General features: G+C 40.9%; 1 protein-coding gene across 1 annotated transcript; it reads right to left on the reverse strand.

Annotated features, from left to right (window-relative positions):
- Positions 1 to 1,804: 1,804 nt before the first annotated feature.
- On the reverse strand, positions 1,805 to 16,165 carry ACADS (acyl-CoA dehydrogenase short chain). Its single transcript, XM_072146057.1, has 10 exons — positions 16,006 to 16,165; positions 15,784 to 15,932; positions 14,182 to 14,331; positions 13,251 to 13,362; positions 6,317 to 6,468; positions 5,686 to 5,856; positions 5,479 to 5,616; positions 5,304 to 5,399; positions 5,118 to 5,174; positions 1,805 to 2,165 (listed from the first exon to the last, which is right to left on the reverse strand). Exons 1-10 carry the CDS (start codon positions 16,055 to 16,057, stop codon positions 2,013 to 2,015), a joined length of 1,230 nt encoding a protein of 409 aa, XP_072002158.1. The 5' UTR covers positions 16,058 to 16,165; the 3' UTR covers positions 1,805 to 2,012.
- Positions 16,166 to 24,337: the final 8,172 nt, after the last annotated feature.

Genomic DNA, 24,337 nt, shown 5'->3' on the forward strand with positions numbered 1-24,337 from the left:
GGAACTAGCTGAAGGCTGTGTCCTCACCCCTAGAGCAGTGATGGCAAACCGTTTAGACGCCAAGTGCTTAAACTAGAACCAAAACCCACATATTTTTCACAAAGTGCCGACGCAACAATTTAAGCAGTAACTTATTACTCCCTACTCTGTCACGTTTAAATTGTATAGGCACCTGAGGACACCAATACAGTAAAAAAGGAGGAGAAGAAGTTTTGATTATCATTGTAGCTTCCTTCTAGGGTCCTGGGCTGCCGGGGACAGCAAGAGGCCTTGAGTCCTGTCTGGCAAACACTGAGGTGGGGTGATTGCATAGGTGCCCATACAGAGGACTCTGAGTGTCACCTCTGGCACGTGTGCCATAGGTTCGCCACCACATCCCTAGAGGTAACGAGAATGCTTAAGAGGACAGTCTACTATCAGTTATCTTTAATAAAAGCTATACCATTTTTAACTTGTAGATTATGCTATCCATAAGACTGGTTTCATATTAGCATTTTCTCTCATCAATGATTTCTCACTGAACCCATTTTGGCTTATGGACACACACACATTTTTCCTTCCTGGCTTCAGTGATTTCTCACTGATGTCTTACTGAATCATTCTTTTCAATGGGCTTTTTCACACTTGGGATCCTTTTTTTTTGTTAACCAACAACATTGGAAAATAATGGTTCAGTAAGGCATCTGTGGAAAATCACTGAAGCCAGGAAGAAAAAAAAAATAATAAATCTATGCGTGTCCATAAGCCAAATAAGCTTCAGGGAAAAATGACATGAAAGATCCCTTATGCGGATTAAGTTTATCATTTAGTTATTTGTCAAATTTGTGCAAAGGACACCAATAACATCCGTCTATCGCACAAAACGCTTTGGATAGAACACAGGACATGTTTAAGAAATCAAACCTAAGTTCTGGCTGTAACACAGAATTGTTAAAGGGTTTGTCCCGGGTTTTGAAGTTAACCCCTATCCTATGGATAACAAGGTGATCATTGAGGGTCAGATAGCTGGGATCCCAAGATCCGAAAATCGGGATCCTGTGTTAATTGATGGAGCTGCAGCTCCATTCAGGAACTGTGTCAGTAGCAGAGATTGCTGAGCACAGCACTCCAGGCGCTACCCTAGAATAAAAAGGAGGGTCAGGGAACAAGCTTGGTCCCACCCCTGTTGCCTGGATTCAAAGCATTTCATGGGACAGATTAAGGAAAAGTATCTTAGCATTAGGGCTCTTTCACATTGGTGTTTTTTTCACATCAGTGATTTTGAACTGTGCATCTCCATATGTTGCAGTGGCTGCTGGCGCCTATGTGGAACTTAGTTCTTCTAAAAACAATTAGGGGCACGTTTACTCACAAAGTCACTAGAGTTAACTAAAACTGCTATTTCCGTGTACAGTGCTGCTTGCGGCGATTCTCTTAAAACGTGCGCCAGAAATCATGAATGTGTCGCTTCTCTGGACTGGCCGACAGAGTTCACCTTTAAGATAGGGCATGCGACACAATTTAAAAGTTAAATACGGCGCTCGGTCCAAATCAGTCAGACCGTCAGAGGGCATGTCTCCTAATTTGTGTTGCAAGGAGGCCAGCGCAGCTGTGCCACAAAAGGGTTGCACGCGACACAATCTCAGCGCACGCACTTCTTATATACCTGTGCATGCTGTTTCAGCTTAGAAGAACGTGCACGGTCTGACAAGTGTGGCGCAAAGCCCTTAGTAAATGTGCTGTTCGGGTGGCTCAGCGATGCATAGTCTCTTGTGTATTACAGAATGCGTTCAGCGAGTTTTCTTTTCACTATTTGAAATCGACGTAACTGTACAAATGAGGGAAACTTTAATAGAAATAACACAGTGATTAATGGCAGAAAATTCTTGTCTCATTACTGTCCCAGATAATAAGCTGTGGTGTATTCTCGGATTCAGTGAAAGCAACAGCACGGTGTATGGACGGTTTTGCTGGAAATCTGGTTGCTGTTGTCGCAATTTTAAGGCATTTTGGTTGATTGTTTTCTCATTGGTTTATTGTTGATATTCCTTCAGTAGTTGGTTTGCTATTACTAGTCTTTGGATCTCGCTGGTGCCTTCATAGATTTCAGTGATTCGTGCATCCCTGTAATGACGTTCAGCTGGCATCTCTGTCACATACCCCATGCCACCAAGAATCTGAATGGCCTGGAAAAGGCAAAATATACAATCTATAGCAGTAATAAAGAAACAAATAGAACAGAAAACCAGGTACACAGGAGGCGTGCAAAATTAGGAAAAAATAATCCACATATTTTTAAAAACATTTCTTTTACGGCAATACAGCCTAATTTAGACATTTCCGAGCTGTATGTATATTTAGTATACTTCATGACTACCTAAGTAGTAGTTTTCCTTTAAGCATAAGTTGACACTACCATATATCTAAATTCATCCAGTCACAGAGATGGCGATTAGATTTATCTTTGAAGAGAAACATGATAATGTTCAGCACACAGCGGAGTCATGTAAATGTGACAATGAAGACAAAAGAAGCGGCACTCACCAAACAATTCTTTATTATGTATCAGCCATACGACAGGGAGGTAAAAACCGGACACAGACGGCACTGAGCCATTTGGAGATGCTTAGTCTAGCTGTGCATCACTTTCACAGGCTGTTACAATGAGCAGAGCATGTTGCATGCGGAGGAGACATGTTATGCGCATTGTAACAACCTGTAACATTGCATCCCTGAGGGACTCTGGAAACACCCACCAGAGCTCTTCAGGCTCATTACCATAATTTTAGATTTAGAAGTAATTTTAGAAGTAAGGAGGCTGTTGATAACAATCAAAGACGATAACCACAGTCACAGTGCCTGGCTCTATGAGTGAGTGTCCCTGGTTTAACCTTCTTTGAAATTTCTATTCTTAGGTTTATTCCTCAGTATCAGATCCCTCCAGACCCCGCACTGATCAGATGCCTGATACTACCACTAGTGCCGAAGACTTTATGTATTGTATTGGCAAGAGGTCCCTGAATACATATTAATGCCCCACTTTTCAGTTATTTCATTTGCACAAAAAATTATGAGTATGTATCATTTTCTTTACACTTCACAAATATTTAATACTTTTGCAACCCATTGTATAAAAACTCCAATCCATCACTGTATATGTTTGAGTCAAATTGATGGTGCCAAAAAAAAAGAGTGAAAAATGAAGAAATTGACTACATGCAGGTTGTATTAGAGAACAAAAGATACGTATAGTATAACATAGCAATATGGTTAATGGTTTCCTCAATAAATAATGATGTTTTTAAAGAGGATCTTTCATCGCCTCATACATGTGGAGATTATCATACCACTATGTAGGGGCTTCTACACAGATTAAAGGGCATATTCTTTCTAGCCCCCACGGTTTCAGAGAGATCAGTCCTAGTATCTGACCATTATATTCTGTGTTCTGTCAGAGAGGAGGAGCAGGGTCTGGAGGCTTATGTTATGCTAATCATAATCATGTCCAATCAGTGGCAGAGTGTATGAACTCCCTCTATGCTCATCTAGATGCCGTGCATTGTGTTAACCCTTAACATCTCAATGGAGCTGACGGAAATTGCGGAGCACCGCTCCTGTGGCTAGGGCCTAACTTGGTCGAGGGACAACCCCTTCAATAGGGCAGCACGATGGCTCAATGGTTAGAACTACAGCCTTGCAGCGCTGGGGACCCAGGTTTAAGTTCCATCCAGGTCAACATCTGCAAAGAGTTTGTATGTTCTCTCCATGTGTTGTTCCTCAAAATGTGAATTTTGGTGATTTTCATGAGACAAGATAAGATAAATCGCACCTAGTTCTAAGCCTCATAACATCTTAGAAAAATGCGACGATGCATAAAATATCATTCCAACATAAAGCAGACATTCCGGAAAATTGGTTATCAAGGGATTTGGGTAGTTTAACCATCTGCCTAGAAAGCACATTTCAAACTCTGAAAATGAAGAATTTTTTCAAACTTTTGCTGAATTTTCAAATCTATCACTTAAATTTTACGACTAACCTGCAGTACAATGTGTCATGGGAAAATCTCAAAATCACCTGGATATGTTAAAGCGTTCCAAAGTTATAACCAAATATCATTACACATGACAGATTCTAAAAATCGAGTCTGGTCATTAAGCTGAAAACAAGCGTCAGTGATAAAGGGTTACATTCTGCTAATATTCAGTTAACATTGCATTTACAGCATGTTTACAATTCGCTGACAAAATGTGATGCGAATTGGATGCAAGCCCAATGGAAAGGCAAAACGCAGTGTAAACACACATGCAATGTAAACGCCATGAAAATGCAATGTAAATGCCACGGAAACAGCATGTAAATGCAACGCAATCACCACACTCAATTTTCAAAGTTCTAAATTTTCTACTTTTCTGACATAATGTCATAACACCAAATAACATAAAATTTTTATCAAATGTCTGCATGAGTTTTTATTTGTCCTCCCACTTTTGTAGAATGTTAAGAGGCGCAAAATCATACTTTTGAGGGACCTTTTCAAGTCACTTTGAGAGGCCTAACAAAAAGTTAACCCATTTTAGAAACTACACACCTCAATGTACGTAAAACAACTGTTTTCGGCGGTGTGCGACTCAACAGTCTTATTATAACTTTAATTATAACTTTCTTTTCTAGGTGATCCTGGCGTGTCATAATTAGCGAAGGACAGCGCCGAGATTAAGGTGAAGAGGAGCGGGTGGTGAGTATTTATGGTTTTTTATTTTATGTTTCAGGTGGTTGGTTTCCTTTTTCAGTTGAGGGCTTATTTTTTGCATGATGAGATCTTTTCAGTGGTACCATTTTAGGGCACACAACTTTATTTGATCACTTTTTAATGAAGGGATTTGATGAAAAGCTAATTTTTTTGGCAAGTTTTTTGAGTCCACGGCATGTAAGGGCTTACATGCAGGTGTCACCTGTAATATACAGCTGACAGCCGCACCTTCTGGCACTGGCTCCGCTTGGGAGCAAGTGCCAGAAACAGGATGTAAAAGTATGTAATGGGTTGGGGGTACTTCCATCTGCTTGTAAGAATGATCAGCATATTTTCTATACTATTAGCCTCTAGTATTTTATGGCCAACTGAAATGAAAACATACCTGGTGTGATATCTTAGTGGCGGCCTCAGATGCGGCTAGTTTTGCCATGGCAGCTTCCTAATGTAAAGAGAAAATATGTTATGTTAATTCTGTACAGGGTAGTGTACAGTACATATAGCCTAGTCTCCGTGTCAATTCTGTTATTCTGTACATGGTAGTGTGCAGTGCATATGGAGAAAATCGTACCTTGGTAAAAGGCTTCTTGTTATCCTTCAGCATCGCTGCTCTCCAGGTCAGAAGCCTTGCACTTTCCAGAGCCAAGGCCATGTCTGCCAGCTTAAACTAAGAGTTGGAGATAGACAGGTTGAAATGAAAAGCGGTAAACAAAATATGTAAACTAGTAGGTATTTAGGGTCTGTACCTGGATAGCTTGCAATTTAGTAATTGGTGCTCCAAATGCTATCCTCTTCTCTGCATAGTCTACAGCACAGTCCAAAGCAGCCTGAGCAATGCCAAGAGCCTGAGATGCAATACCAATCCTCCCGGCATCTAAAGTTTGCTAAAAGAAGAGAGTAAATTCAAAAACTTGTAATCGATACAAAGCGTACTACTCACCAACACTGCTCACCATTGCAATCTTAAAGCCCATCCCGGGTTGTCCTAGGAGATTCTCACGTGGTATGCGACAGTCTTCAAAAATCAAATTGGCAGTGGAAGACGCCCGGATTCCTAACTTATCCTCTTTCTTTCCAAGAGAAAGGCCTGGGGTTGGCATCTCAACCAAAAATGCACTAATGCCCTATAAAAGTAAAAATAATGTCTAAGACCACAAGTACTGTAGTGCAAATAAATGGCCTAGTCTTACTGCAAACATCTTATAAGGCTATAAACAAACAATATACAGAAGATTTTCTGCATATGCATTGCCTACAGAAGAATTCCTTGACTAATAACTAAACCAAGCCTAAATTTTTTTTTATTGTTTTTGTTGCAGACTATTCAAAAGAAATTTTAAGTCAAACACCTTATAAATTAGGCAGTTGCCCATGAGGGAGTTTGTTCCAACTAACTTGTTCAATGCAAGTGTGAGATTTACTGGACCAAGTCTAGATCTGCTGTAGTGAACTCAGTCCAAAATCAGTTGAGTAGTTCTACACTCAGTCCAGTAAATCTTGCAGAGTGTTTGTCAATGTAATAATAAAAGTGATGGGTTACACCACCAGAAAAAGCTATGTTCATTTATGGGATTGTTCACTTGCCTTGTGCTTCAAGGACTTATCTGTAGTAGCAAAGACGACAGCCGCAGAAGCTTCCCATGCATTTGTAATCCACGATTTTGTTCCATTCAAAATCCATTCCTCTCCTTCAAGCCTGGCAACTGTACTTGCTGCCCCTGCATCACTGCCATTACCTAACAATGAACAGAGACATGTACTCCGCTTACTCTGTTGTTATACACTCAAATGCTTAGATATCATCAGACTGGGTCCCCTGGTAGCTGCACTGACTTCTTGGAAAATCCTGTTTAATTTCATATTAAAATAAACTCAAGATTGCTTTAATTGAATTGTATCCCATTCACCCATCCTACTCCCTTTTGGGTACAACAAGGCAAATTAAAAGCAATTAAAGGGGTTGCCCAGGTTTGACAATTATTTTTATACATGGCTGGAGAGGCTTAAAAAGTAATAAAAGAACTTATACTCACCTCCTCTAGCACTACTGTTCTTCTGTGGACCACCTGTCACTGCAGGTAAAAACTGTGGTAGCCGGAGCACATGTTATAAATTCAAAACATCGCTTTATTAAATATCCATTAAAAAGCACACATTGAGTGCATGGACGGTGCAGGTTACAGAGGCAAAAAAACCTACGCGTTTCAGCTCACTGCGGAGCCTTAATCATGGTATGCACTGCAACAGTAAAAACAAACCTTTAAACCCTAAGGTACACCTGAACAATTAGTGGCTGCCGACATCACATCTGGCAACATAGGCGTCGACACAACAGTTAGCTTGTGTAAAGTTTACAAAAAGTTAACTTGTATAAAGTTTACATAAGAAATGTAAAGTTTGTGCAAAGTTTACAAAAAGTTAACTTGTATAAAGTTTACACAAGAAATGTAGACATAAATGTATAGAAGATATATCTAAGATACATACACTTGTCCTCATAAGAGTTGTTAGTAAATATATGACAGGTCATTCTTAAAATTCATGCCATGAGGATACCTGGAATTTAGTGCGAAGATCCAAAAAGCCTCCCTCCTAAGGAGGAGTTTTCTCCAATTGTCAAAAGAAATTTTTTTGTCGATGATCCTGTTTCTGAAATGTATGCTTGCTCCATGACTAATGCTCTTTCTACTTCCCAGGTGGACAACGAATTCACTGACCTCCTGTTTCACGAACAGAATGCCATTCTGGACCTACATGAGCTCAGTGAATTTACAGACATTCCAACGGTTGACATTTCTAATGTCAAGTATGCCATGACTAATAATGAGTTTTACCCCATAAAATCTAGGGTACCTGCGCTTGATGTGTTCCAAACACTTGTAGAAAGAGAATTGCATATTTTAAATAAAACTACACAGTCTGTCAGAAACAAGAATAAATATAATCTCAATGGTGCACAATTTAGAGCTATGCATACACTCAAAGATAACACTCATCTCATAGTTCGTAAGTCAGATAAGGGGGGCTCGGTTGTGGTATTCGATTCTGGATTATACATACAATTGGCAAGAGATATTTTATATGACCCGACTACATATGTCAGATTACGGTCAGACCCCACGCCCTCTACCCTGGTTACTTTAAACCAACTTGTTAATGATGGCTTAGCTTTGGGAGTTTTGGATGCCAAAACAGCCAAGTATCTGGTCATTGAGAATTCCAGCATGCCTGTATTTCATGGCCTCCCCAAAACCCATAAAAACATTTTTCCGCCTCCCCTTCGTCCAATCATCTCAGGCATTGGGTCTCTCAACGAGCGGCTCAGTGCCTGGGTTGATTCGCACCTACAACCTCTTGTAGTGAGAACTCCAGGGTTTCTTAAGGACAGTTCAGATGTATTACGCATGTTTGATAATTTCAAATGGAAGAAGTCATTTTTATTTGGTACCTGCGATGTTGTCAACTTATATTCATGTATCCCCCATACCCTGGCCATCAAGGCCATCCATTACCACCAACAGATACAGTCTATTTGATTCTGATTTAAAAATGTTTTTACTTTCCTGTGTTGAATATTTACTTAACAACAATTTTTTTATGTTTAATGGAGAGTATTTTTTACAAATTTGCGGTGCCCCAATGGGCTCAAAATTCTCCCCATCATTAGCCATACTTTTTGTGGCATGGTGGGAAGAGAGAACCATTTTTTCCACTCATAACCCTTTTTTACAAAACATTATTTTTTATGGAAGGTATGTGGATGACATACTGATGGTATGGCAGGGTGATGCAACATCTTTTTCGGATTTTGTCATGTACATTAATGAGAATGACTTCAATCTAAAATTTACATCTGAAAATCCCTCTACAGCTATACACTTTTTGGATATAAATTTAAGGGGCATACCAAACAAGGGAACTGTGGTTACTACTATGTTTTCGAAACCATTAGCAGGCAACTCCATTTTGTCGGCATCTAGCAGTCACCCACCACATACTGTGCACGCGATTCCGTACGGTGAATTTTTACGAGCACGGCGCATTTGCTCCACCGATGCGGAATTTCGTGCACAATCATTCAACATCAACAACAAACTTAGAAAGAGAGGGTACTCCCCATCCTTGTTAGAGAAAGCCAGGGAAAAAGCTGGAAAAATAAATAGGAAAAATTTACTGGAGAGAAAGAATAATCCTATTTCTGAGTCGGTTGCTACATTTATACCTACCTTTAGTACCCCGTACAGTGCACAATTCAACAGCATTAAAAACATTATTCGGAAATATGTTCCGGTATTGAATCAAGATAATGTTTTGTGTGAGATCATGAGGAATGGCCACAGAAGTGTCGCCAGGCGTGGTAAAACGCTTGGCAACATTTTGTCGCCTAGTGTCCCCAATATGAATGTTAAACCCCATAGTTGGCTGTCGATGACAGGTTTTTTTAAATGTGGAGGCAATAGATGTAATGTTTGTGTTTTTGCAGCCAACAAAACAGTAGAATTTACAACTGACACGGGTGCCAGTAGAAAGATAAAAACCTTCATCAACTGCAACACACAATACGTGGTGTACATTATTCGTTGCACATGTTGTTCTATTATTTATGTTGGATGCACAATACAGAAGTTAAAAACAAGGATAGCTCAACATTTAACTAGCATAAAGAATGGAGATGTTAATGCCTCAGGAGCTGCCAAACACTTCATAGAGACACACAATAAGAACCTTTGTGGTTTTTCCTTCTTTGGCATTGAACATGTTAATCGACCCTTAAGGGGAGGCAATTGGAGAAAACTCCTCCTTAGGAGGGAGGCTTTTTGGATCTTCGCACTAAATTCCAGGTATCCTCATGGCATGAATTTTAAGAATGACCTGTCATATATTTACTAACAACTCTTATGAGGACAAGTGTATGTATCTTAGATATATCTTCTATACATTTATGTCTACATTTCTTGTGTAAACTTTATACAAGTTAACTTTTTGTAAACTTTGCACAAACTTTACATTTCTTATGTAAACTTTACACAAACTTTACACAAGCTAACTGTTGTGTCGACGCCTATGTTGCCGGATGTGATGTCGGCAGCCACTAATTGTTCAGGTGTACCTTAGGGTTTAAAGGTTTGTTTTTACTGTTGCAGTGCATACCATGATTAAGGCTCCGCAGTGAGCTGAAACGCGTAGGTTTTTTTGCCTCTGGAACCTGCACCGTCCATGCACTCAATGTGTGCTTTTTAACCCCTTAAGGACGGAGGGTTTTCCGGCTCATTTCTCGCTCTCCAACTTCAAAAATCCATAACTTTTCCATTTTTCCGTGTACAGACCTGTGTGAGGGCTTATTTTGTGCGTAACAAATTTTACTTTCCCGTAAGGTTATTTATTTTAACATGCCGTGTATTGCGAAGCTGAAAAAAATTCCAAATGTGGAAAAATTGAAAAAAAACCGCACGTGCGTCACGTTCTTGTGGGCTCAGTTTTTACTACTTTCACTCTTCGCTCCAAATAATATGCCTACTTTATTCTTTGGTTCGGTGCGATCGCGGTGATACCAAATTTATATAGGTTTTATTGTGTTTTAATACATTTTCAAAAATTAAACGAATGTGTACAAAAAAGAAAAAAAATTTTTTGCCATCTTCTGACGCTAATAACTTTTTCATACTTTGGCGCACAGAGATGTGTGAGGGGTCATTTTTTGCGAAATGAGGCGACGTTTTCATTGCTACCATTTTGAGGTCTGTGCGACATTTTGATCATTTTTTATTTCATTTTTTATGTTATGTAAAAAGGTGTAAAAGTCGCATTTCGGACATTTGGGCGCCATTTCCCGCCTCGGAGGTCACCGCCGTCTGTAACCGTTTTTATATTTTGATAGATCGGGCATTTTGGGACGTGGTGATACCTAATATGTTTGTGATTTTTACTGTTTATTATGTTTTATATCCGTTCTAGGGAAAGGGGGGTGATTTGAACTTTTAATATTTTATTAATTTTTTTTATTTTTTAAACTTTTTTTTTTCACTATCTTTTAGACCATCTAGGGTACATTAACCCTAGATGGTCAGATCGCTGCTACCATATACTGCAATACTTCTGTATTGCAATATATGGCATTTTTGCAGCACATTCATTACAATGAGCCACTGGCTCATTGTAACGAATCTGCAGCTGCCAGATAGCCTCGTGTCAAAAGAAGACACGAGGCTACCATGGCAACCGATCACCGCCCCCCGATGACGTTCGGGGGCGTGGCGATCGGAAAAAAGATGGCGGCGCCCACGCGCCGCCGCCTTTTAAACGCCGCCGGCGACTTTGCCGGCGGCGTTGAAGGGGTTAATAGCCGCGATCGGTGCAAGCACCGACCGCGGTTATTAGCGGTGGGGGTTTTGTGCAATATGCAAAAACCCCCACCTCTGTATGAAGAGGACTCAGCCCGTGAGCCCTCTTCATACATCCCTTATACCTCTGCGCCGTAGAGCTACGGCGCAGAGCGTTAAGGGGTTAATGGATATTTAATAAAGCGATGTTTTGAATTTATAACATGTGCTCCGGCTACCACAGTTTTTTCCTTGGATTACTCTATTTGCCAGACGCCGTTGCAGCACCTGCTTTGGAGAACCCCGACATCCAGACCTGCCAAGGGAAATGTGAGTGTACTCTTTTTTTGGACTGTTTGTCACTGCAGGTACTGTGTATACATAGGGTCAGCAGTGATGTCAGGACTACTGGCCCACGCCGGCTGCAGTCTAAAACTGGAGAGGGCATGTGGCAGTTGTTGGGATGGTGCCGGCCTTTGTATACAAGTGGAGCACCAGAGGAGGTAAGTATATGTTCTAAGCCACAGCCCCACCCTCAGCCATGAAAAAAAGAAAAGGTGAGCATAAGTGGAGTTGAAAAAAGCGGAGTTTGAAAAAGAGAAGTCCACAGAACTGATTGGGCTGAAACTGGATCTTACTAAAAAGTCTTGGCCTGGATACAGAATGGAATCTTGAATTTGGTACATACTAATTTTAAGCAAAATTTGCCTATAAGGATGATAGAGGAAGTTTGGTGAATAACGTGGTGGTATCGTTCTGAACAGGGACATGCTTTTATCAAAAGAATCCGCTTATCTAGTGTCGTATATTGAAGTAAACTTCAGTTAAAAAAACCTAAAAGCATAAGAACTGGGAGCTCCGGCTAGAGTGAATAATTTATTTTCTCTATTCTTGTACCTATATTAAGACGTTGTGGATCAGTCTTGTACCGTAAGTAGCTCCATGTGGGCGAATTGTGCACTACCTATAATTGATTTCTCTAGATGAATGAGCTGGTGTGTTATCGTGTTGAAACAGCACCTTCTTTTTCGCCAAATAGGTCCGTGTCTTCTTTAATTTTTTGTCGAAGCAGTCCAATAACTCACTCTAGTATTGTCCAGTGATCGGTCTTCCTTTTAAAAAAAAAAAAACCATGAGGATGACGCCGTTCGCATCCCAAATAATCGTCACCATGACCTTTCCAGACGATGGGACCGTTTTCGCCTTCTTTGGAGCAGATTCACCAGGAGAAATCCATTGTTTTGATTGTTTCGATTGATTTGCTTAGTTTCTGGTGTAATGATGAATCCAGATTTCATCAACAGTGACAACTCGACGCAAAAACTCCTTCAGATCTCGCTTAAATTGCTCCAAACACTGCTTAGAAGTTAACAGACGCATCCGCTTGTTGTCCACGGTGAGCAATTGTGGCACCCATCAAGCCTACAATTTTTTCATTGCCAATTTATCATGTAAAATATTAATTGCCGTTTTGGTCAACACACCTACGGGCTTTTGAATTATTTCCTCGGTAACCACGTCTGCCGGGCGTCCTGTTCGATCCTCATCAAAAACTGATGTTCTCCCACGTTTAAATTCGTTGAACCAATATCTGTGGTCATAGATGGCGAAGTGTCCCCATAAACAGCATCCAACTTTGCTTTTATCTCCTTGCATTTTTTCCCATCCAAAAACAAACAGCGAATTACCGAACAATACTGCTCTTTTTCCATCTTAGCGAAAATCATGAAACACGTCTTACTCAGATGGCTGCCAAATCCAAACTAACCTATCAATCAGTCTGCAATTTGTTTTGCCGTCGTTTGATAGATGGCAGCACACGATGATAACAGCAACTTCCCTCAGGAACGCCCTCTGTCATCAAACACGTGTACTTATTGAACCGACCTTATATATATATATATATATATATATATATATATATATATATATATATATATATATATATATATACTCGAGTATAAGCCGACCCAAGTATAAGCCGAGACCCCTAATTTTACCACAAAAACCTGGTAAAACCTATATTTTTTTACTTGAGTATAAGCCGAGTTTGGGTTTTCAGCACATTTTTTTGTGCTAAAAAACTAGGCTTATACTCGAGTATATATGGTATATATTATATATATTTTATATATTTGAAGACAAAGGCACTATAGACTGTGGTGAATGAGCCCTCAGCATATTGGTAATTTACTAACCAGGTTCACTGAGTGCAAAGCAGCCGATTTTGTCCCCGCTACAGAATGGAGTAATCCACTTCTTTTTCTGCTCTTCAGATGCATTTTTGAAAATTGGCCCTAAGTAAAGAGACTACACAAAAAGGTTATAAATGACAACAAGTACAATCAATCAACAAAGTTTTACAAAAATGTAGAAAAATGATACCTAGCAGTCTGAACATGCATTGCCATACATATGTCAGAAATATATGTTGGTGGACAGTGTAATACATAACAGGGATGTAAATTCATGCTCATAGCCCCTTAGCTGTATTCTGCAGGTTTGTATTAGTACTATTGGTTTAACTGTTGGCAAAAATATAACAGTTCCATATGACTGTACTCTGTAATGTAATATTATATTAGTATATGTGTCCTATGATTTGTAAAGCGCTACAGAATTTGATGGTGCTATATAAATAAAGATTATGATTATTAATAGAACAGCATGTGAGATCTAGTAATACTGGGACACCAAGATATGGTAAAGATGTATACTGTATATACAGGCAGTTCCCAGGTTACATACAAGATAGGTTCTGGAGGTTTGTTCTTAAGTTGAATTTGTTTGCAAGTCAGAACTGTATATTTTATAATTGTTACCCCAGAGAAAAAAATTTTCGTCTCTGTGACAATTGGATTTTAAAAATGTTGGATTGTCCTAAGACCCAGGATTAGCAATAAAGCTTCATGCAAGACACATTTGATAACGGTTATAGCTGTAGAAAGTACAGTAAACTACCAACATCCAGAGGTCCGTTTGTAACTAGGGGTTGTCTGTAAGTTGGGCGTTCTTAAGTAGGGGGCCGTCTGTATTTATTTTCCTATTGAATAACTTGTGTGAGAAGTCTTGGCATGATGGTAGAATTCAGTGACAATTTTCATTGTTGTAAAATCTTTCTGTTCTTACGTTGTTAACGCTCATGATGACTCCAGTGGATGCACAGCCCCGGCTGACTTCTTCTAATCCAATAGAATAAGCCAAGTAGTCAAGCCCTGCTCCACCGAGGTTTTCTGGGATATCCACTGACAGTAATCCCATCTGTCCCATCTTTTGGACCTTAAGAGGAATTGAAAATATGTTAACAATTTTACAGTATGCAAGTTTGTGGTTATAGAACGTTCTAGAATGATATGACAAGCGACATGTCATGTGTCATAGAATAATAAAGATTTGACAGTTCGGAGATGTGATGGGGTAATCTCTATGATGGCTGTAATGGTGACTAAGCTGGCGCTGCCCATACACATTAGTGATGGAGGATCACGGTGTCAAAATTTATTTCTGCATGAAATATCAAGTACCAAGAGATAAGTCACTGATGGATGTGTATAGGATCAGGGTTATTTTTAATATGGGGGAGTTAAAAAAAAATAACAAACAAGTAGTACTCACCTCTCTCTAGCGCTGTGCTTCAGAGTGGCACTGCCCATCACCACTGCTCTGTTTGTATACAGAGGTTCACTGGTGACGTCACATCCCTACCAAACCATGCAGACAGAGACCCAAAGTGACAAGGCAAAAGAATGGACATGCTGGATTTCCATATGCCCAGTAGTTTCCTCCCACAGGAGACAAGCTGCTCTGGCTAATGATCAGAGATTGATGACCTCTCATGAAGGCCTTTCTTTTTGTGTCTCATCTCTGATGTAACAGAAGGCTTAACTGGCTGGTTTTTAGTGAGTTTTTTTAAATTATACATAGCGGACCGCATACATTTTAGTCAATTACGAATATAGACAAATTCTTTCATGCATTCCCGCATCCAGACTAGCAAACGTTTAGAAGGCTCGTCCTAATCCACTGAAAGATGGAACAGAAACTGCAGTGTGAACGGAACAGGATGACACTTTATACACACAGATTCTTACCGAGTGACATTCTGACAACGTGACAGGCTTCAACCTTATAGGTAATTTAGGTTTTATTAGTACACATAAAAATAAATTTTTTTAATAAAAATGTGCAAAATGTCCAAAACTCGAGGCTGTGTAATGGTACAACAAAAATGTGTTGTTTTTTTTTCTTATGCAAATCAGTGATGAAAGCATCCATCAAACTACATCTCTGTTTAATCAGGTGGTATCCATGCTCCAGGCCTGTGACATATCATGGCCAGTTTGCAGTACAATGCACCACCACTGTACAATGTATGGTGCTGCGCTGGGTGGGCAGTAACCAGGTCTAGCACAGCAATCTCCATAAACAGCTGTCAGACCCCTACTGGTCAGATGATGAGCCCCACCACAGAAATCAATAGGTAAATCCTGGGGTGCCCTTTTTTTTACCTGAGGTCATAAATATAGTGTGAACTAAGCCTTAAAACGTTGTCTTTGAGAAGCTGTGAGGAGGAATGTAAGGACTGTACATAGGAGAGGACCTATTACTAGAGGTGATGATCCTGCTGTGGCCATGCTGGCACTTGTAGTACCGGAGGTTAGAGGAGCGGAGGAGGGGCCAGCGCACTGTAAAGGACAGTGGGTGAAAGGGCACTGGGCAGCCCCGGCACACCTGTTCTCTCGGGTACCGGTGCTCTCGGTCCAGCTCTGCAGCTATGGGCTGAAGTTCTTTCTCGGCGAATTCCGTGCATGTGTCCCGCAGCATACGGTGAGTGTCCGGCAACTCAACAGTCTGGTGCACGGTGTGCAGGTACCGGGGAGCTGTGGAGAGACACCCAGAGGTCAGCTGCCGGCCAAAGGTCACTAGGTGATCACCGGGCGCAGCTCAGCTCACCTGTGTGCGGCGCCCGCCATGCCCGGCACAAGACTGTGATTCCCCGGATCATCTCTGCTTTACTGTCACTGTGGAGAGGGTAATGCCAGAATGGAGACACCAGTCGTGTGATGTCGCTGGTCACGTGTTATTTGAGAGGTCATGTGACCGTTATAATGTAGGCGTAGCTTCCTGTTTCCTGCTCTATGTGGTGCGCTCAGGGCTCTGTACTAGAGGAAAGGGCTACAGCAGATGCATATTAATTGTGACACATTAACCCCTCCAAGGCCCTTTTTCGTTTTTGCGTTTCCATTTTTTACTCCCCACCTTCAAATACCCATAACTTTTTTATTTTGCCATGTAAAGAGCTGTATTAGGGCTTGTTTGCGGCGTAACAAATTGCACTTAATAGTGACGGAATTTAATATTCTATGTACTGAGAAGTGGGGAAAAATTCCAAATGCAGTGAAATTGGTGAAAAAACGCATTTGTGCTGTATTCTTGTGGGCTTGGATTTTACTGTGCGCCCCAAATGACATGTCTACTTCATTCTTTGGGACTGTGCGATCGCGGGGACAACACATTTATATAGGTTTTATAATGTTTTTATACATTTAAAAAATAATTTTGCCATCTTCTGGCGCTAATAACTTTTTTATACTTCGGTTTAAGAAGCTGTGTAATTTTTTACAACTGTTGATGACGTTTTCAACGCTACCATTTTTAGCACTGTACAACCTTTTGATCACTTTTTATAGAATTTTTTATGTTTTTCAAAATGGCAAAAAAGTGGCATTTCTGATTTTGATGAGACTTTACACTGGGAATAACCGTTATTATATTTTGGTAAATCTGACCTTTTGGGATGTGGCGACACCTTACATGTTTATGATTTTTACTGTTTAACCCCTTAAGGACGGAGGGTTTTTCGGCTAATTTCTCGCTCTCCAACTTCAAAAATCCATAACTTTTTCATTTTTACGTGTACAGACCTGTGTGAGGGCTTATTTTGTGCGTAACAAATTTTACTTTCCCGTAATGTTATTTATTTTAACATGCCGTGTACTGCGAAGCTGAAAAAAAATTCCAAATGTGGAAAAATTGAAAAAAAAACGCACGTGCGTCACGTTCTTGTGGGCTCAGTTTTTACGACTTTCACTCTTCGCTCCAAATAACACGCCTACTTTATTCTTTGGTTCGGTGCGATTGCGGTGATACCAAATTTATATAGGTTTTATTGTGTTTTAATACATTTTCAAAAATTAAACGAATGTGTACAAAAAAGAAAAAAAATTTTTTGCCATCTTCTGCCGCTAATAACTTTTTCATACTTTGGCGCACGGAAATGTGTGAGGGGTCATTTTTTGCGAAATGAGGCGACGTTTTCATTGCTACCATTTTGAGGTCTGTGCGACATTTTGATCATTTTTTATTTCATTTTTTATGTTATGTAAAAAGGTGTAAAAGTCGCATTTCGGACATTTGGGCGCCATTTCCCGCCTCGGAGGTCACCGCCGGCCGTAACCGTTTTTATATTTTGATAGATCGGGCATTTTGGGACGCGGCGATACCTAATATGTCTGTGATTTTTACTGTTTGTTATGTTTTATATCCGTTCTAGGGAAAGGGGGGTGATTTGAACTTTTAATATTTTATTAATTTTTTTTATTTTTTAAACTTTTTTTTTTCTTTCACTATTTTTTAGACCATCTAGGGTACATTAACCCTAGATGATCAGATCGCTCCTACCATATACTGCAATACTACAGTATTGCAATATATGGCGTTTTTGCAGGTCTTACATTACAATGAGCCACTGGCTCATTGTAACGAACCTGCATAAACCATGTAGCCTCGTGTCAAGAGAACACCCGAGGCTACCATGGTAACCGATCGCCGCCCCCCGATGACGTTCGGGGGCGTGGCGATCGAAAAAAAGATGGCGGTGCCCGCGCGCCGCCGTCTTTTAAACGCCGCCCGCGACTTTGCGGGCGGCGTTTAGAGGGTTAATAGCCGCGATCGGTGCAAGCACCGACCGCGGTTATTAGCGGTGGGGGTTTTGTGCAAAATGCAAAAACCCCCACCTCTGTATGAAGAGGACTCAGCCCGTGAGCCCTCTTCATACATCCCTTATACCTCTGCACCGTAGAGCTACGGCGCAGAGCGTTAAGGGGTTAATTATATCAGTTCTAGGGAAAGGGGTTATTTGAATTTTTAGTTTTTTTTTTAAACTTTTTAAAAACTTTATTATTTTTATTTTTACTATTTCTCAGGCGCCCTAGGATACTTTAACCCTAGGTGGTCTGATTGATCCTACCATATACTGCCATACTCAAGGATCCAGGCAGTGTGATCCAGGTACTCTTATATTTCTTATCCAAGGCCTCCTTCTTTCTAAAATCTACTGTTAAAATTATGCTAATGAGCATAAAGGGCTCTGGGGTTGTTAACAGAGCCCTTCTGTGGTACAGATTCGCAGGCTGTGAGAACATATCTCATCCAACCCCCTACTTTCTTTCCTCCCTCTGTGTAATATAGCAGCAGGAGATGCAGGGGAGACCCACTCCACTCTTTATAACAGCCTGTGAAGATATAGCACAGAGGGGTTTTGGAAACATCCACCATAGCCCCTTTAGCTCATTAGAATAATTTTAAAAGTTGATTTTTGAAGTATAAGAAGATTACCACAGTCACGGTACCACAGTTACCACAGTAAGTTCCCCTACTAAAGCTTGACTTTGATGTTAGATTTATATAGCAGTCCATTTTCTTCATGAAGTGGAACAGAGACTCACAGAGCTGGAGTGTGCATTCATCCAACACAACATGTAAAGTGAACTAAGGAGACCCTATCAGGTCAAAACAGTGCTGTCTACAGTTCGGAGTCTGTACCTTCTGGAATAGATAATCTGGTTTGGTTTTAATCCTGCATCATGTCATAAGGCTTCCAGAAGGTCATTCTTGCTGTCAAGGGAGCTGCCTTACAATGTAGCTAAAAGAGGTGTGGTTTTTCCTTATCCTATCCTGGAAAACTTTGCATATTTTCCCAGTACAGTGTTATTCAGGCTGTACAGGCTCTGCAGTGATCTTGACCCCCTCAAAGGAAACCGGTCATTAGGAAGGTCATTTTTACCTGATGACAGGTTCAAATAGTTTATGCTGATTTTCAAAATGACTTTGTCAGCATTCTGACTTGAGTCCATTATTTTAAAAAGTTTATTTACATCACCTGGCTACCTGCCAGCATTTTCTAACAAGTTCAATGGCCCAAGTCCACATCTCCCCAATAATACTCCTCCCTCCAGTGAACAAGGCCTTGGGCCGTTGTAGCTGACCCTTTTCCCAAGACTCACATACTGCTGCTAGCAGGGAGCCACGTAATGTGAATAAGCTCTAGTCAGAATGCCAACAAAGTCATTTTAAAATCAGCATAGCCGAGGATATTGGAACCTTTAATAAAGTAAGAATGACCTTCCTGATGAGAAGTTGCCTTTAAAGGGGTTTTCCCACGAACATAAGTTAAGCTCTACCCACATTGAGGAAACTACCACAGATAACAAAAACGAGGAGTCCGATGGGGTCCCACGTACTGTCGGACCTCTCGTCGCTCCGTCAGAGTAATGGAGCAGGCGGCTGCGCATGACCATTCTGCTGCATTAATCTCTATGGAGGTGATGGAGATCACCGACCCCCACTGATCAGCAGAGAAGCATGGAACATGGAACTATATATCTGGTGTTTTCCAGATAACAGACGGGAGATAGGACATAGGATGGATTAGTAAAGGGAGAGTAGACATTTCATGCAGTTAGCAAGTGTGATAGGCTTGTCTAAAGAGATGGGTTTTAAGAACATGTTTGAAACTTTGGAGGTTGGGTATTAGTCTGATAGTCCAGGAAAGGGCATTCCAGAGAATTGGAGCAACTCGGGAGAAGCCCTGGAGACATGCATGAGAGTTATGGTAGAGATTAATCTAATGTCACTGGCAGATCGAAGAGCACGGGAAGGGCGATAGACTGAGATGAGAGAAGAGAGAGGGAGGTGCAGCATTTTTCAGAGCCTTGTGGATGAGGGTTATTATTTTAAAGTGAATAAGGAGGGAGACAGGCAGCCAGTGCAGTGACTGGCACAAACTGGAGGCATCCGTGTAGCGTTTGTTCTTAAAGACAAGCCTGTCTGCTGCATTAAGAATAGATTGAAGAGGAGAGAGTTTAGGAGGGGGAAGACCGATTAGTAGGGGGTTACAGTAGTCTAGTAGAGAGTTAATCAGCATAACAATTAGCATTTTAGAAGTTTCAGTTGTCATAAATGGTCGGATTCTGGAGATATTTCTGAGATGCATGCGGCAACAGTGAGCAAGAGATTGAATATATGGCGAAAAGGAGAGGTCAGAGTCCAACACAACCCCAAAACAGTAGGCCTGCTGCCTCAGTGCTATAGTGATCCCACAGACTGAGATGGAGAAATAATGGTTGGGTCGGTTATTAGATGGTTAAAGTTCAGTCTTAGAAAGATTAAGTTTCAAGAAGATAGAGTAGTCCAGTTAAATCGGGGCCGTCGGAAAGGTGAGTACTCCATTTATTTTTTTTTTATGTGCTAAGCATATTGGGGGCTGGATGTTTTTTTTGTAAAATTAGTTGCATGGGCTTCTACTTGGGTCCACTTATATTCAATAAGCTGGAACTGGTATATTTTATAATTGTATCTCCAGAGAAAAAAAAAATTCGTCCCTGTAACAATAGGATTTTCAAAATTGTGTGCCGTCATGTGAGTAAGGATTGTCACTAAAACTTCATTACATACAACTTACAGCTGATCATTGCAGGTAGTAATTAAATTCCTTAGGTTGAAGCTTGGCACTCCAAGACCCTGGTAAGAAGGTGCTAGAGGGATAAAAGGGAGCATTAGACAATAATGTACAGTATTTACAGAAACTGGCTATGTGTTATAGGGTGCTACCCATGTGGTGGGAATAGATGCCCAATCTGTAAACATATCATAGCACATTAACTATTTATGTCCTACAGCAATGCCACTTTTCATATACACTCAATGGGGAGATTTATCAGGGCGCCAGTCTTTTCAAATCATTTTTCCTGAAATAATTGTAGTTGCTAGCAAACTTCCAGCAATTGTGATTGTTATCTGCTTTATGCCATCTCCACGCCAAGGGACGTGGAGGGATGTGAAAGGGGACAGGGCAATCGCTGCAACTAGATAAGTTAGGGTACGGTCAAATTTACTTCTAGCGCTGTGTTAAGAAGCACAACACTAGCACATTGGAGGCATTCCTCGGCTCCAAATTTATTTGCATTTGCAGTAAAATGCATGCGATCGGTAAGCAATAACATATGCTTTACTAGAAACACTACACTAAACTTTCTACATCAGAATGAACTGGGTATATATACAGCCTCAGACAGACTGTACTATAGAATTGCTAATGACTGCTATGGAAGCCTTTAAAATTGTCATTTTAAATGTCATAGAGGGCGCTGCCGCCTTTTAAAGATGGAGGCATTAAATCTGTTAGGTGCAGCAGTTGAGTTTGACAGCAGCACTTAATAAGTTAACTGCCGCAATCGGTGCCAGTACAGACTGCAGCAGTTTCCACCACGTGTAACACAGCTGACACCCACTGCTTATGGAGAGGGCTCGGTCCAGGAGCTCCTTTCATGAGCACCCGACGTATACGTACGATGGGTGGCCATGAAGCAGTTAAGGACCCAGCTCATTTTTACCTTAAGGACACTATGGGGCACATTAACTTACCTGGTCCTGTCACAATCCCCGAGGTGCATTGTCCGAGGAGGATAAAGTCCGGCGCGGTTCACGAAGATCGTGCTCTCGCTATCCTGCATGTGTCGCTTCCCCGCTCAGGTCCACCACAGTTCACCTTCTTCTTCCCGGTGTATGTAAGTGCATATACAGAATTAGAATTTTAACCGGTTAAGGACCGGGCCCTTTCCTGTTTTTTCATGTCCATTTTTCACTCCCCACCTTCAAAAATCGATAACTTTTTTATTTTTACACGTAAAGAGCTGTGTGACGGCTTGTTTTCTGCATAACAAATTGCACTTCATAGTGATAGTATTAAATATTCCATGCCATGTACTCGGAAGCGGGAAAAAAATTCCAAATGCAGTGACAATGGTGAAAAAAACGCATTTGCGCCATTTTCTTGTGGGCTTGGATATTACGTCTTTCACTGAGCACCCCAAATGACATGTCTACTTTATTCTTTGGGTCGGTACGATTAAGGGGATACCAAATTTGTATAGGTTTTATAATGTTTTCATACATTTACAAAAATTAAATACTCCTGTACAAAAATAATTTTTTAGATTTTGCCAACTTCTGGCGCTAATAACTTTTTTATACTTTGGTCTACGGAGCTGTGGGTGGCGTAATTTTTTTGCGAAATTTGATAATATTTTCAATGATATCATTTTTAGGACTGTAAGACCTTTTTATCACTTTTTATAGATTTTTTTTATATTTTTCAAAATGGCAAAAAAGTGCCATTTTCGACTTTGGGCGCTATTTTCCGTTACGGGGTTAAACACATTGAAAAACAGTTATCATATTTTGATAGATCGTGCATTTTCGGACGCGTTGATACCTAATGTGTTTATGATTTTTACTGTTTATTTATATTTATGTCAGTTCTAGGGAAAGGGGGGTGATTTGAAATTTTAGGTTTTTTTATTATAATTTTTTTTAAAAACTTTTTTTAATTTTTATTTTTACTATTTTTCAGACTCCCTAGGGTACTTTAACCCTAGGTTGTCTGATCGATCCTATCATATACTGCCATACTACTGTATGGCAGTATATGGGGATTTTCCTCCTCATTCATTACAATGTGCTATCAGCACATTGTAATGAAGGGGTTAAAGCGAAATAGCCTCGGGTCTTCGGAAGACCCGAGGCTACCATGGAGACGGATCGCCACCCCCCGATGACGTCACGGGGAGCGGCGATCCCAAGTAAGATGGCGGCGCCCATATGCCGCTATCTTTTTGAGGCTGCCGGCAGCTTTGCCGGCAGCCATCGCTGTGAAAATACTTGCGATCGGTGCTAGCACCGATAGCGGGTGTTACCGGTAAGCCTCTGCTGCAATATGCTGCAATATGCAACAAAGACTTACCGGCTATGGAGAGGGCTCAGCCCGTGAGCCCTCTCCATGCAGCGCGGCCCGATCGCCGCCGTGAATACACGGCGGGCGGTCGCGAAGTGGTTAAATCCTGCGGTTTGTCCAAATTAGTTGGGTTGTCCGACTGCCACGCCCCGCAATTTGAGTTGGCACGATTGCGCCAAAATCCGATCACATGTGCCAAAAACCCGTAAAACGCGGAAATAGTCGGGAAATGCGGTGTGTACTAAATGTGCCCCTATATGTGATTAGAACTTTAAATGATTAAAGGGAACCTTTTACCAGAAGGCTGAATTTCACTGGTGACAGGTCCCAATAGGCACTGCCTAGTACATTCCATAACACTTACTTTCACAACTGCGTTCTTCTCCGTTCATGTAATATCCACGGCTAAAGCGGACCTAGCTCCCTGCCAAGAAGTCCTGCTCAAATCCTGGAGTGATGCCACTATTGAAATCACAACATTTGCTGGGTAATTAGCGTAACACTCAGTCCGGCCCCTGCTCGTTTATATTCAATGTCTTCCCCTCCCACATCCTCCCTGTGACTAACCCTCCCTCGCTGCACACGCAACTTTGTGCCTACGCTGTGAGCCTTGTTAGAAAGCACAGAGATGGTGCGCATGCGCAGTTTGCTGCGAGGCGGATCGAGCCACTGAGCAGCTAAAAACAGGGCCCATAAATGTTTTATCAATTTCGCATTTGGAATTTTTTCCAGTTTCCCAGTGTAGAGACAGAATATTAAATACCATCAATGGGAAGTATAATTTTTACAAGCCCTATTACAACTTAATATATCAAAATATAGAAAAGCTATGGAATTTTGAAAGTGCGAGTGAAAAATGGAAATAGAAAAGCAAAAACTAAAAAAAAAAGAAATCTACCACCAGGATAAACCAAGCACTTACATGTTGGGAAGTGCCCTCTCTGTCATGATCTGCTCTTCTTTTTGCTTCTTATGCACAGGTTTTTGTTTTTTTGTTTTTTTTAAAAAAGGCTTTTAGAATTATTCAAATAAGTACGAGGGCTCCGGGCTCCATAGGTGTTAATGGAGCCTGGAACCCTCAGGCTCATTTGCAAAGCTTTTTTTTTTCTTTCTTAAAGACAAGGGCAGAGGAAGAGCAGATCCTGCCAGAGGAGGCACACACTAGTATGTGAGTGTGTTTGTTTACAATCCTTAATCCTGGTGGTAGATTTC

Source organism: Engystomops pustulosus, chromosome 1 (genome assembly GCF_040894005.1).
Source record: "Engystomops pustulosus chromosome 1, aEngPut4.maternal, whole genome shotgun sequence".
Lineage (NCBI taxonomy): Eukaryota > Metazoa > Chordata > Amphibia > Anura > Leptodactylidae > Engystomops > Engystomops pustulosus.

What these genes read in the sequence shown, in the direction of transcription:
- ACADS (XM_072146057.1), bottom strand. Translation starts at nt 16,057, where the DNA reads ATGATCCGGGGAATCACAGTCTTGTGCCGGGCATGGCGGGCGCCGCAC. An exon ending in CTAAATTGCAAGCTATCCAG is followed by an intron (nt 5,400 to 5,478) that starts GTACAGACCCTA and finishes TCCAACTCTTAG; the next exon opens with TTTAAGCTGGCAGACATGGC. An exon ending in CCACTAAGATATCACACCAG is followed by an intron (nt 2,166 to 5,117) that starts GTATGTTTTCAT and finishes TGCCTTTTCCAG; the next exon opens with GCCATTCAGATTCTTGGTGG.